Below are 15645 nucleotides of genomic sequence, written 5' to 3'. Positions count from 1 at the left end.
AAAGTAAGGTGGGTTTTATAATCGAGACCAAGAATTAGAAGTTAGATGATGTGGGTCTACTCCCTGGCTTGCCAAGGAATTCACACAGCAGTAGACAAGCTCATCAGCTTTAGATCAGCAAAAGGGGACATGACTATTATTCTTCCTCATGGGAATGTTTAACAGTATAATTGTTACTGTCCGTAAGAAGCACATGTATGCCAGGAATAAAGGCCAGGGAAATTCCTGTCCTGTTGAATGTGAGCATGCAGACATGGTTTGCAGAGCTGCAGGAGACAAGAGAAACCACTCTGTCAAAATCATATCCAATGGAAAGAAAGTGAAGGGGAAAAAAAAGTAATAAATAATATGAATAAGAAACTAGACTAACAGTAGTACCCCTGATAAATCAGCCACTATTTAAAAAGGTGAGACTTTGAGCAAACACACTTTACTACATGTTCCATGAAGGGAACTTTGTCACGAAGTGAAATCAACATGGAAGAAAATCATTAAGTGCTCAGATCGGGGCTCTTAATTGCTCTCTGCAAGTCTGCAAATCCAGAAATAAAACACACCATAAATCTTAATAAAAATATAAAGAATTTACAACTCATAACACGTTAGAGATTAAAAAACCAGCGTGTCCACATGCGCTGATCCTTCAGCAGCCCCGCACAGCAGTCGGTTAATAGCTGCACTCCCCTCCTTTCTTTGATAAGTATTTTAAAAACAAACATCTTAAAAAATACTTCTCATAAAACCCTTCTGGAGCAGCCTGGCAGAGTTTCAAGGTACCAGAGAGGCTCTGCTGGTGCTGAAGTTGGAGAACCGCGACTCCACACCTCGAGCAGCCGCCTCCCCGTGCCTTCTCCTTCCCGAAATGGCAGCGGCAGGAGAAGAGCTGGCGGCAGGAAATAGCGTGAGAATGGGCTCTCTCATGCTACTTCCAGCCCTTCCTGATATCAGAGGGTGTGAAATGGGTTGCAAAGACTGTCTCTCACATTATTTCCTTTTCCACCCCAGCCAAAACCAGGAAGCGCCAGTGAGGAGATTCATACGCAGAGAAAGCACAGCGTAAAATGAAGTACAAATTCAAATTAATAGCCAAGGCTACTAAAACAAAAATTTAAGGATCTGTGGGCACAGCCTAATATTAGCAACTCTAGGAAAAGCAGCAGAAGGCTCATGTACCCAGGCTTTGCTTTTGATTTGCTACTGACATCAAAGCAAGTTTCTTCAGGCCATCCTGACTTTGGGTCAGACCTTCCAGCACGGTGTCAATCCTTCATGTCCTCATGCCACAAACAGCACATGCCTGTTTGAGGGAAAGATCCTTCTTACTCTGACTACTCTGCTGTGTATTTGTGAGTCTTTTAAGACCAGAGCTCCTCAAATGAAACCTGAGCTAGAAGTATTAGCAACAACAGCACTTCAAAGAGATCACGTCTGTTCGTATTTGACAGAAGGCACAGATTTGTCAAACAGGTTTTGGCACGTCACAGTGGAAATGGCTCCTATATTTTTGACATTAATAATAATTTTAAATAAAATGTAATCCTCTGCCTTTAGGGAAGAAATATGAACGATGGTAAATAATTTAACATCGTTTGGGATTTTCTGTATTCTAGACACTTCTGTGTTCTTCTGTTTATTATTAGCCAAGAGCAGGATCACATGGCAGCTTCAGCAGGAACACTCCTTCTTCTATGTGTAAATCCCTGTGAGATGCAAGAGCAATGAAATTTGCCCTCCTCATAGATAATGCTCCCTCCTCACAGAATACATTCCTCTCAGAGACAAACTGCGGACAACCTCACAGACCACATTGTTCTAAAAGCAGAAATGAAACTAATTACTTGGTAAGTCCAGTTTAGAAAAGGGAAACAAGCTGCCTTTCCTTTCCCTGCCTCTCGAGACTGTCAAATATGCCTCGACAGGAAGTACAGTAAAGCTCATGATGAGCAGAGGCAGCTACTCTTTCAAAATGAACAGGGCTACTCCAAAGTGACATTTTCATTTAGCCAGGGAGCTTGAGGATAAAGGGCAGGATACCAGAAGGGCTCTCCAGCAGATGAGGTTACTGGCCGGGTCTTCCAGCTTCACACCTTCAAAGATCCCAACTGCAGGGAAATGGGAAGGTACCTGTGGCTTTTGGTCTTTTCTGAGCCAACACAACCAGGAACTCGGCAGAGCAATGAAAAGAGTGTGTATTAATGGTCACTTCTTATGGGGAGACACAGAGTTGTAGTGATTCAGCAGAAAGCACTGCAGTATTTAAAGTTACTGCTCAGCAACAGGTGACAAATACCATTTCCAGACTCTGAACACCTACGTTTAAGTTAGGGAGGTACAACACATTAGGCTGAGAATATTTGTTCCCACTTTCTTGGGAATGAACATCCCTTCCCTCCTCAGCACAAACTCTGCAGATGTTTAAGCCGCCATCTCCTGAACATCTTTCTTTTCCAGATGCCTCCTGCAGCTGTGCCATCGAGCCCTGAACTCTGAAAAGACCTTCTCTTGGACTACAGCTGAACTGTCCCCGTGGAGAATCAGCTTCTATCCACGAAAAGCAGAATTGGGAAAGCAGCAATGACAGACAGAAGGGAACAAGGTAAGTCGTCATGGCCTTCCCTGTACCTTAGTGCCACCCTCATCCCACTGAGAAAGAAGGAAACAGGAGGGAAAGGACTCAAAGCACAGCAGGCAGGAGGCTGCCTGGAACAGTTGCCACACGAGCCCTGGGATGTGCCCTGAGGACAGATCAGCCCTGAGCTCTCCGGGATCCCCCAAGCTCTGCACACATTTCATGCAGGTGGGGCAGAAACAGAAACAAATTTTATTCTGATACTGACATTTCTGAAAGACAAACAAGGCCCTGTAAGATACGTGCTCCTCGCTGTTCCCTGCTAAAAGACAGGCAAAATTGATTTTTAAACACTTGGCAGAATCTCCTTGCAAAGCCTCCTATATATAACTGTGTCACTTACAACAGTAAAAAAAAGTTCATTTTTAAAAATTGCAGAATGTTAAATGAGCCCATACCAAGACAAACTTTACGCTAAGCAATTCACACTTTAAAGAACGACAGTTGAAAAAAATTAAATTTTTTTACAAACAACTCTGAGAAGTAATTTTTGTGAACAAGAAACATTTAGAATTTTAAAGCAATTCACTGAACAAAGAATCCATTAATATTTAAGAATTTATTCAACTTTCAAGAGCAAGAAAGGATATTTGGAACTGGATTGATCTTGAAAGAGAAAAGTCACTTTTCCATCTCCCATTTCCCATATGCCTTTCTTGTTTTAAATGGGGACTTCAAAAGGGAATAGTGTTCAGAACCCAAAACTGCTCTCTGGAAAAGCTGACAACCCCAACAGTTTGCTCAACTTTCTTTTTCAACTTCTATTAGCTCTAACAGCAGCTTGCACATCCAAATTACAACAGTCCTTACTTGATGAATCTCAGCTACATTTTATATTTTGCCTTTGCTACATTTTTGTTGGTGCGTGCTCACCAGGGTTATTTCGAGGTATCAATCAAGTCAGATTTTATAGAAAATAATTTTTGTCAGGTCCCTTTTTTAATTTAATTTAATATGATAAGAACAAGTTCAGCACTTCAAAGTGATGTTATCCTCCAAGGCAACATTTTGCCACTAAAAAGTCTCCTACTATGCATTTTCTGCTATTAAAAACGATACCACTGCATGGTCAAAAATGCCAGAAAGGACAAGAACTACCAAAATTAACAATCAGAAAGCTCCTTCTGCAAGACTGTAATATCTTTTTTTTTTCCCCCAGAAAAAAAAAACCTAATTTGTCAGCAATGTTCAAGGTTTATTTTTGGCTCAACAGCCCATGATGTAGAATTAAGTGTTCCACTAGATGGAGCAGGATGGTAAAGCCATCATGAAGGCCACTTCCCTTGCTGATCCATGAAAAAGTCAATGTCCAGGGACGATAAGAATTTTAGCTTTCTTCTGTGTTTTCAGGGCAGAACAAAATTTGTTCCTCTTTCAAGAAAGGGCAACACAAAACCCTCTTAGTGCTCAACAATATTTACTTCTTCCCAGCACAGAAGCTGACTATTAACAAACACTAACCAGAAAGAGATAACCAAGCACTACCAGAAACAAAACCAGCTCTTCCTCATTTCTATCAACTTCACACTAGAAACACAAAATTTACTGGATAGTTGACTGAAAAATGAAAATCCTGTAGTAATTTTTTATTTTGTAGCAACTGAACTTGCAAAAACCTCCGTGCCAAATGATCAAACATAAGTCACCTAATGCAAAAGACATCACTGCACATCAAACAAATTCACACTGGAAACAATGGCAAAACTTCAAAGAGGCTCCTACAGACCTAGAGCTGTGCAAGTCATAGTAAAATTATCTCTCTTGTCTCTTTTCAAACAGAGCTAATTGTTGATTTACCTTTCAGTCTACCTAAACAAGCAAACAAAAAAAGGGCCATATAGATTTTATTTCAAGTGCTCTTTCAGAGATGCAGTACGAGACAAACTGCAGTTGCCCATCATCATGTGAGAGGAGAAACCTGCATGTCTGTGAGACCATTAAACCTTACTTCAGCTTCTCCAAAAGAAGTAGAGAGTATAAACTAAGAAATAATATTTTTAACTATTAATATTCCAAATATAAGTCCTTCAATTCTTGAGCACAACACAACGAAAATACCAGGAATGGTCACAGTTATCACGAGCACTTTGCCACCAAATTCTGAGCCACAGTTATGTTGCTGTATGTGATAAGTAACTGCAAACGTGCAGCAGTGTCTCAAGACAATACTAATTATCACAGTGGTGTAAATACCAGAAGAGAATGAATCTCTCAGATATGTGCAGGAAGGCACATAAGCAGAAGTCTTGGTGACTGATCACAGGCTGCCTCCCGTGATTGCTGCTGCCATCTCTTTGGTTTTGGATAAATAAACTGCACTAGAAACTAAAGTGACAAACACGGGCTTATTTCATACCAACGTACTTGGGAACTTCTGAAACCTGCTGCAGCACCTGAGGTGGGAGAGGCAGGAAATTTAGCCTTTGAGACAATATAACTGTCCCCTCATTAAGGGGTCAGCCTGTATTAAGACCATCTGAAAGCATCTGCAAGGTTCTCAATGTAGACACTGTCTAACTGAACCACCCCTCTGAATAGTTGATTACCAAGAATTCTCTCTGTAGCAGACATTCCTTTTCCAAGGTATGGAAAAATAATCATCAGGACATGCAAATCACAGTCATTACCAGTCAGTAACAAAACCATCTCCAGCCCACTGGAAGCAATACTTACTACTGTGCACAATCAATCAGCTGATATTCGTTAGATCTCTCATAACAGGCTTTCACACCTTCGTCTTGCCAAAGTGTTTTTGTGTGTTCATAAAACTCCTGAAAGAGGAAAACACTATTAGCAAAATGGATTACAGATGAGGAGCATCAGCAAATGGTAACATATCATTAAATGATGCAATGAACAGGAAACAGCAGCATATTTAACAAAAATCTTTAAACAGTGTTTAGAACCTGACTACAAGTTCAGTTGGTTTTCTTAGTTTAATGTTTTGTAACGCTTAAAGAATTGCTTCTCCACCACTCTGACTGAATCCAAATGTAAGAAGGGTTAACTTCTCATTAATGACAACTCTGCTTTTAACTATCAATGGTAATTGGTACATTTGTTCTCTAACTCATAATTCCACTGTATGTTACATTTATGTGGCTGACACATTTTTTTTTCTTCAGTGAAACACTTCTCAGTAATTCTTACATAGAGGTAGCAAATGATGATTAGGTTTTACATGACTTTGCAAGTTAGTGAGTACCTTCAGGGACTATGTAGACATCTGTACCTTACTTAAGTCTGTATCACTTAACTCAGAGTATCTGCAAAATTTGTTCTTTTACAGTGTAAAAAGACATTGAACTATGGAAGAAATACAATCACACAAGGCCAGATCTTGTTTTGTCTCAACCTTAAAAATTATAAGCCAAGATACGAAAGCAGACAGCCAAAAATGCAATGCTTCAGCTTTGCTGAACTTGAACACAAGTATAAAACACAACCAGAAGCCCTTTCTTTTATATATATAAAAGATTCACTTTGGCTCCAACAAGGCGTGTGCAACATGTAATTGTATTTCTGGCTATCACTAAGAACTCTGAATACTTAGAAAGAACAGCAGCAGCCTGATGACTTAAATACACACACACCACTGTGGGCATTCCTTTTATCAACGACCATGGGCTTTTCTTGGCTCTCTCTCAGGGCTTTAAAGTGTTTTGGACTAAATACTTTTATTCTAAGTGGCTCAGGTAGCTTATTCCAAATAATTTTTTTTAATCCAGAACAGCATAAGACCTTTAAAATAGTTGCTGTCTATATTCTATTTTTCCCCCTCCAGCCTTTTCTTAACAGTAGAATTATTTTAAAGAAAAAGAACGTATCTTGAATACCCATTTTACTGCTTCAAGGTTCCTCCATCTCTTGGGATATCAGTCTCTCACATTCTTTTACTATCAGCGTAGTATAAAGAAAGAAAGGGCACATCCAAATATGACTTCAAAGGTTTCACTTGAAAATATCTTTAAAATATTCCCTTTCCTATCAGAATGTTAACTAACACCTGAACTGCACAGAACAGTAGATCCTTTAAATTGCAACTTAAAGATGCATAATGGCATCTTAAAGGAAATTTAGTGACGTCGATTTTCAAAGCATCCTCTTCTTGTATAAAATCATATGTGACTGTGTGACCTTACAACTGTGAATACCAATGATGGAAACAGTCTATCAGATGTAAATTTGATCTTGCTTTTATTGCTATTAAATACTCACTAGCTGCACATACACACCAGCCATAGTAAATGCAACATACACTTCTACATTTTGTCCTGGTTTCTTTTAATATATAGATTTTGTTTATATACAGTATGAGATGCATCTTTTCATTTTGTTCCATGCTTTTAGGAACTGTTCATGAACAAAAAGACCAGTTAAATTTATTGCATAAGTAGGTAAGAAAATTTTACTTGATTTTTAGTATTTGCAGACTGTACAACCATTTGCTTTTGTTATTAAAGGACATAAGAGATTAATCAAAATCTTAATTCCAGTCCAGTTTTCTGTCTCCCACTGTTGGAATTATGTTTGTTGGATGCTTTAATTTTGAAGATTTCTAATTTCTAGGCAGCTGGGAGACTGTTGACTCCCTTCAATCTACAACTCTGTCACAGCACGGTGAGGAAAATATCTTTCCAAAGCAAAAAGGAGAGGGAAGAGAAAGGAAAGGGGAGAAGGGGAATTATCTGCAATCTCACTGTATTTGTACCAAGCCCATTTTGGGGTAGGTTTCTATATTTATTTTCAAAAGTAACAGTAGCACAATACAGAACATCATATGACTCACTCAACTTATTACTACAAAGCTGGGAAATTGAAAAATTGAATCAGCAATTGTACAAGATTTTTTTTTGCTGAAACAGCAGCTGATTCAAATGGACAGACACCACTTAAAATTCTCATCAAGATAACTTACACCAGACTTCAGATGGTTAATTAACTATTTGGCAGAAATATACTTCTAAAACAGACATCTGCTTCAAACTGGGGTCAGCATCTGCCAAGCCAATTATATCCAAATATGCCCCCAAATACTCACTTCATCCTGCTTTATAGTAAGTAAACAAATACTAGGCAAAGGTTAGTTTACAGAGAGCACAGTAAAACATTCTTCATCATCAAATGTAGATATAAAGTGAAAAACAGGCAGTGCCTTAATAAAAGAAGTCACAGCATAGTAAAACTCTGCCTCAAAAATCCTTCCTCATTACTGCTTCTCACTGTAACTATGACACTCTGGCACAGAGTTGACACAAACCAATTATTTCAAAGAACTTCCAAACTCCATCATACCTTGTGGAGAAACAGTTGGAGTAGTTTCCACAACCAGACTCTTTAAATGAGATGAAAAATAAACCCAGTTCCTGGCCTTAGCATAAACACATTGATAATCAAAAGCCCAGGATTTAGTTTACCAGAGCAGTTACATATTGTTTAGAAGAGTCCTCCCTGTGTTTTAAAGGCAGTTTTAACTTCTAAGAAAATATGTGAGTTACAAGAATGGGATAAAGATCAATGTTTGTGCCTTGTTAGGCCAAATTAGCAATAAAATATTTAAGACTGCCTTTATGCCTCTCCTGCTAATCTGAACTATAACCAGCAATGCTTAGGCAATCTCCTCAGTATGGTTATTAACTGTCCATGTGGGATGGAAAAAGAATTTAAGTCCACATTCTTTGAACTTTTTATTGGCATTTCAAAATCAGGATCTATAGCAAGTAATGAGTAATAGATTATTATACTAGGACACAGTGGGGGTTTTTTGGGGTGGCTTTTTGATGTTTCTTTTGGTCTTTTTTGTCATTTGTTTGTATTAATTTTGTTTTAAAAACTGAACTACATGACTTGTAATAATCAAATATGAAGGCCTCTTATTAACAAACCACTTTTTTGTCTTTAGGCCACATCAAATACATCTTCACACATGTTGGGGCTAATGCTGACCCAGGTTACACAACTGTAAACTAGGAAGGTGTTCACCAAAGCAAAGGCAGAACCAGGTTTGCAGCGTTCCCCTCTTGCTTTATTAGGAGCCTCCTTACAGTAGTGACTGATTCTGGAATTAAGACATAGTAACTGTTTGCAAAAAAAACAAATTCTCCCTCCTCCCCAATACACCTACACTAACCACAATTCTGAAATAATATTTAAGAGAAAGAATAACACAAGAAATCCTCAGCATCCCATCTGAATCATGGAACGTAGCCTGGAGCTACTCACAGGGAAGGCAAGTAAAACCACAAGATTTGTGAGGTATTTAGGTAAAACAGGGGCTTCAGAGGCCACTAGAAAAATCAAGTTAGCAACAGGGTTTGTTTTGAGTTAAATAGGTCTAATTTGTATGAGAGCTCTAAAAATAATGCGTTAGGAAACAAATTAACCAAAAGTGGCAGGAAAATTTCCTGAAAAGAAATATCCAGAAAACTAGTCCTTACATGTCTGGTTCTTGTTTCCACAACACTGATTCATTTGCTGGCACATTCTAATATAACAGACTCTACAGCAGCATCAACACAGGTTTTCCTTGCCCTATAAAATGGAACTCTTCACAAAACAGCTAAAATAAACAAATAATACTAAATAACAATTTGGTTTGAGATGACATTCCACAACAAACAGGATCTAAATGTTAGGTTCCAAACGCTCCATAGCATTTGCAGTATATGCTCATACTATCCATTCTTGCCCTATGCATACTTAAAATTGAAAAAAAGAAAATTCAAATTATGTCATTTTCCATTAAAAAAAAAATAAAAAATGCTGCAGTTCCACAACACACACCCAAGATCCTGTTTAAACTACAGCTGAAGCTGTGTAAAGCAACAAGAGTCAACAGAAGTGGTGACAGGATGGCACCACCAAGGAAGGTGAGAAGCAAGCTCTTCCTAAGCACTGTGTCAGGATTGGAGCATTTATCCACCACCAGAACAGACTTCACACTTTTCGAAGCACCAACATAACCCTAAAGAGGGAGAAATCCTCGAGTAGGGAGAAGAATGCCAATGTAACAGAAATCTGAACAGAACAAACAGGGCCTGACTTTGAATCTGCTCAGGCTGGGCTGGGCACAGTTTGATTTCTGGGCACAATCCCGAACAAACAGGCCACAGAAACTATAAAAAACTCTGAGAAAATCCTCTGTACAGGTAAAACTTCTCTGGTCTTAGATAACTGAAGGATCAAGGACCATGCTGCTGATGAGGAAGCCTCATCTCTCATCATACCATATCATCACAATACTTAGAAAGTCATACTTATGTGAAATGTATCTCATTATTAATGTTTTATTTATTAGGTGAAGCTTTCTCCACCTGCTGAAAGCTTCCCAATCCAATGAGTCGATAGGCAACATTTGTAAATCACTTGTATTCACTTACAGGAATCTCTGCAGACCTCCAGAGAAAAAAATCCCTCAGTGGAAATCATCATGTGAAAGGGATGCTTGGAAAAGAGTACTTTGTTCCAGAAAGATCTTGCTGGCACAATTCTGGATTAGAAAAGGGGCATTGCAGAGCCTAATCAAGTTTAAAACTTACTTGTATTGGAAAATTTCAGCAAGTTTAATAAATGGCAGCAGGTAAACAGGGGGTCTGATAAAAGTCAAACCAGAGCGAGTGTTAAAGAACTTGGAGGTTGAGCATTTTGGTTATTAAAAAAAAATAATCCTCAAGAGACAAACTCCAGGCCTGGGAAAAAATAAAGGAGCCAAGGTCTGCTTTGGAGAGGCATTCTAAAAGCATAAAATATTAGCAAAAAATGAAAGAATAACTGGACATACTGTCTACAAGGTTTTGTTCCCTCCAGATATATAAATACTCAAGAGACTTTGAAAAAAATGTTTATGAAGCAATGTTTTATAGGCATTAGGATGTTGGCAGGGAAAAACACTGGCAGAGTTCTTGCCACTGTGACACCAAAGTCACAGGAAACTTAGCATGGACATGCAACATTACCTTTTCTTTGTAGAACATAATATAGGGTGGATCCTCCATTAGAACAGTTTATTTACTAATTCCAGCAAAAGTCAATGCCATAGAAAAAAAGCCTTACCTACTAAAAGGTGTGTACAACCATTACACAATGCTGTGGTTAAAACTGGGATTCAATTCCTGGGCAAAGTTCACTGTCCCATGGAGTTACACATTTCATAATAAGAGTTTTAAATAGGTCACTGACTTACAAACCTAATGATTAAAGGTCAAACCAAGCCAGCTTCTAACTGTAAAATTGTATCTCAGAGGACATTTGCTTCCCAGTGTGTTCAGCTTTTAAAAATAACACTGACCACTGGTTTCAAACCCCTTTACAGACCTACTCTGCAAGGTGGGGGCACAGGAACTTTCCTTTCCTGACAGCCAGGCAGTTCTGCTGCATTCCACTGACCGACCACATTGGAAAAGGGCAAGGTCACAGGATGGCAGGGCAGCTCACTGCATTCCAAGACAAACTGCACAAGCTGATTTTCTCCTTCCAGGAGAGATAAATAGACAACAAATTGATTTATTTTTCACTGCTCATATCTGAAATCAAGAGACTATTACTGACTGTAAGGCCACTGGGAGAAGGAAACTCATGGCATCTTTTCATTCCCACTGTGTTTGTGCAGGGATACCAGAATGTGTTAAATTTGTCAAATCAGACAGTTTAATAAGCCACTTACTTGAATAGGGAAACATCTGCATTCCTAATGGTGTGAACAAGTGTTAATTATTGCTTGCTATTTTAGGGAAAATATGTTGATGATATCACAAAGGAAACACATACCTACAAATAGTTGAAGATATTCTCCAGTTACTGGCATGTGTCCAGAGCTGAATACAAAACTCTTTGGGAGAGGCCAGAGTACTCAGCACTTCCCATAACTGAGTCAGAAATATTTTCAGCAAGGATTCAGTCTCATTATCAACAGTTTTTCACGCTTAGAAAAGAAGAATGATGCTGAAATATTTTGGGTTGCTGCTTATAGTAACCTCACGTTTCTACCAGCACAAATTAAACTGGATGTTGCCGCAAGGAATGGCCAGTAGGAAGCAAATTTTTATTTAAGAAACTTCTGTCGAGTTTGAGCTTACATTATTCCCCTTTGTCAAGAGTTTCAAAACACCACAGCATTTGAGAAATGTGCCAACACACAAATCCTTACCCATAATCTACAAAGTGCCTTTGGTTAAAAGTCCTCGGGAACATAATATTACACTATTTCTCTTTTATTTCTACTTTCATTGCACAGAAGCTCAATCTGCTGGTACTAGAACACAGCTTGGATGGAATCCCTTCACACAGCTCCTCATGCAATTTAGGGAGGAAGAACTCACTTCTGGTGAGAGCATCAAGGTGGGAGTTGGCAGATATGTCCTCCCTGCTCCCCGTTCCATCAAGATTCCTCTGCAATTTTAAACTGAACAGTCAGTGTTCCTCTGCTTCTTCAGAGTGGAATATATGGAAAGATGGCAATTCATTAATGGATCAAACTTACTGGTAGCACAAAAGGCTCACAAAGAAGTTTTCTCCCCCATTCCATCACTCTCCCGGGGCAGCAGAGAGCGGTGACAGAGGCAGTTCATCCACCAGCTATTTTTGTAGACCTCTGGCTAAGAAGGAAAGTTTAATAAAACTCTGAGAAATTTCCTTCAAGCCTTAAATTAGGGTTTGGAAAGTATCTTTCGTACCACATCATTTAGTTGCTTTTTGTTCAATGAATATATAGTAAACTTGAACAGTCAAATCAGATGACCTGATTACCTTACAAGGTGCTAAGAACAAACACCTGGGACCACACTGCAATTTTGCTGCCTCCTTTCAGATTGGAAACAAAAAGCCTGGTTTTGCCAGAAACTTCCATCAGCAGAACAGGGTGTAAGATAAATACTTCTCCTCATTTTCAATTCAGACAAATCCTAAGGACAGCTCACTAACCATCTTACAACCTTTCTGAAGAAGAAGACTGTGTTTGTAAAAGTATTCATAGACTTATAATACAGTCTACACAAAAAAAAAAAAAATCAAACTCACATATACTCCAGAGATTAACTGAAAGTTCTGTTTATTTGTTGGGGTTTTTTTAAAGAGTAAATAGCCTCCCAGTTTCCTGGGAGCTTAAAAAAAAGGCCTAAATTTTACTGGAACGCTGAAGAAATGTCATGTACTCTCCAAAGACAAGCTGAAAACCCTGACCAGGGTCAGCTACAGGCCCAGCAGGGCTGTGGCAGGATCAGACCTTGGAGTCACACACACAGCAAATACAGAAGCAAAGACCTGCCCATCCACACACCTTCAATCCCACACAAGCTCTCACCAGCTTCCCTCCCAGTCTGGAAGGGAAAAGCCTGTGCTCGTGGATTTCCCTCAGGATTTGGGACCTGACATGTCCTTTAAATTCTGTCATAACTTCATAAACTAAGGAGGAGGCACATTCCCTGTTGCACTGTTCCATGTAAAAGTCTCCCTGTTGGGAAGTCACAGATGGCTGCATGGGAAAAGGTAACTTTGCACAACACAGCCACACTATAACAGATTGTATTTGGTACTGGAAAACTGAAAAACAACTTTACATTTAGCACATGTAAAAAGAGCAAAGACTACTCCACAGAATCAAAATGTAAAACAGATCACGATAATTTTCACTTTTTTCTTTTTAGCTACTTCCATGCTCATCCAAGTTCAACCTTTAGTCATTTAACATGACATAAATTAAATTAAAAAGCCAAAGTCATTACTCTTTTAGAAGCAGGTTTACCATCACATTTCCAAGTCTTTGTACAAAAAGACCAAGGGCAATTTTTGTTGTGTGCCCCAAACCCATGTTTACAGGGCAATTAGCACATTTACATGTTGCTCAGTTTTCATAAAGCCCCTACAGAAACTCTTCTCAAGCCATTGCAGTACCAGGGAGGCTCACAGGTATAATTTTATTTCATCTATGCATACACCAATATTTTGTGATAGTCTCTTACTGTGATTAAAACCAGAAAATGCTTAAGAATTCCTATATTAAATTAGGCCTATTTCCTGTTTAATTCAGCTGACAGCTCTTCTATTTCAACATAAATTGAATTAATCTGTTCTTGTTCTTTAAGACTGCTCTGAGGAAAACAAAGAAGATGCATCAAGAGAAATCAAGTCACAATTTCTTCAAATGAATTTTTAAGCACGAACTTCTGAACCTATAAATATGGTATGGTATGGTGGGACTTTACTGGATAAAAGTACAAGTTCAGAATAAAGCATTAGCATCTACTTCAAATGCTAATCAAATAAATTATTAATAAAGCAAAATATAGGGTGGGGTTTTAGTACTATAATAGCAGCTGCACTACAGAAAAGATATGCAGATAAAGCACATTGTCTAAAGTCCTGGACTGTACATTCTCCAATTTAAGGAAATTCTTTGTGGAATTTCAACAGAACTATGTGAAAACCTCAGTGAAAGCACTGCAGAATTCAAAGGGCAGAAATAATAAAAAAACCAAAAAAACCCACTGCCAATAAATAGGTTAGCAATGTGCAAATTTGCTAGATATTGATAATCATACATCAAGAATAAAACAGTCATATCAGGCATCTATCCATGTGGACAAAAATCAGAGATTTCAGGAGATTCATTTGCAAATCATTAGTAGTTATACATGTTTTAATTATGAGAAACAGAAATGAAACCAAGTGGCTGCCTCACAGACCCTATACTAAAAGAAGGCTTCAAAAGAACTCTTTAATTAAACTGTATTCAAGAATTTATTTCTGCTATTAAAGCACAGGAGAACCAGCTTTACATAAGTCCTGTTAAACTCTGACCAGGTAAACTCAATTGGATTATCTGGAAGCCCATTAAGGAGGAGATGCTCTGTAGATAAGATAATAGAGATTTAAAAAAGAGTAAGCAAGGATTATTTCAGAGGATGTAGCACCACATCACCACATCACTGATACTGTCTGTAAGACTTCCCATTCCTTTCTGTTAACACCATTAACATCCTCAAGGTAAAAATACTTTATGTATCTGTATTTTCTACCAGTTTTGCACCTCAAGATGCAACATGAAGATACATACTTATCACTCTTTTACAGGTAACAAGATACAGAAGGCACTAAAAAAAAAATAAATAAAGGATATTGAGGTGCCTTGCTCAAAATCATAAAGAGAATCTGGACAAGAAAATGCTGGAGCCCCAGTGTTTTCTCTCTGTGGGAAGTATCCAAATTGCATACAATATTATCTAGACACCCAAGAAACCAAGCTCTGTCTCCCACCTTTCCCAGCTTCCCATGAGTGTATTCACTGAAGAAAATATTTTGCCTACTTCCACACCCTAAAATCTGTGACATTTGAGATATCCCCATGGGAAATGTCCTCCACTGCAGTGAGTATGTCTGTCATTACATTATAAAGCCAGTGATGCTGTCAAACCAGAACAGCTCTCTTCTTCTTCCATGATGTATTTAGAGAGGAATAATAATATATCTATCATTATACACATCAGGGTGATTATCTGCAGGGACAGATAATTTTGTTCCATTGCCCACATGATTAAGGAACACTTTTGGTAGCAAAGAGATCCAGGTTCACATCTTTTCTTACTGAGACTGTATTATCTTGTTACCTTCTTGAAGATTTTGGTGTCAAAATCATTTTATGGGCTCCAACCCCACCCTCTGACCCCGCTGCACGTTCATGCATCACACCCTGTGCACACACTGCCCACGGGCCAGGTTGTAAATCTGCCCTCAAAACTGATCCCTGTTAAAAATAATCTCCCCAAAATAGAAGAGTGAAGGAGTAAGGGTTACCAGGGTTATTTTTAACCCGCACTGGTTCAATGGTCTGATTTACACCGGCGACCCACCGGAGGTTTTTCTGGCCAAGCGCGGGTGGCACATCATGGTGTGGAGGAGAGGGAAGGGATGGCTGTGGGCACACGGGATGCTAAGCTGGGCTTTGAGGCTGAAGCCAGCATGTGGTAAAGCCTGGCCTCAAGGACACCACTCAGAAACCAGAATAAAACTATTCAGCAGCAGTG

The 15645-nt window shown here is 38.8% G+C and overlaps 1 protein-coding gene across 1 annotated transcript in view; it reads right to left on the bottom strand.

Annotated features, from left to right (window-relative positions):
* Window positions 1–15645, bottom strand: part of GNAS (GNAS complex locus) — a 140515-nt gene that overhangs the window by 31962 nt on the left and 92908 nt on the right. Inside the window, exon 5 of the mRNA XM_027710656.2 lies at window positions 5303–5400. Coding sequence (XP_027566457.1) covers window positions 5303–5400 — 98 coding nt within the window. The remainder of the gene's footprint in view (window positions 1–5302; window positions 5401–15645) is intronic.

The sequence above is a fragment of the Pipra filicauda genome, unplaced genomic scaffold (assembly GCF_003945595.2).
Source record: "Pipra filicauda isolate LSUMZ 115617 unplaced genomic scaffold, ASM394559v2 scaffold13_size5146498_pilon, whole genome shotgun sequence".
Classification (NCBI taxonomy): domain Eukaryota; kingdom Metazoa; phylum Chordata; class Aves; order Passeriformes; family Pipridae; genus Pipra; species Pipra filicauda.
This window is presented reverse-complemented; position numbering and strand designations above follow the sequence as displayed.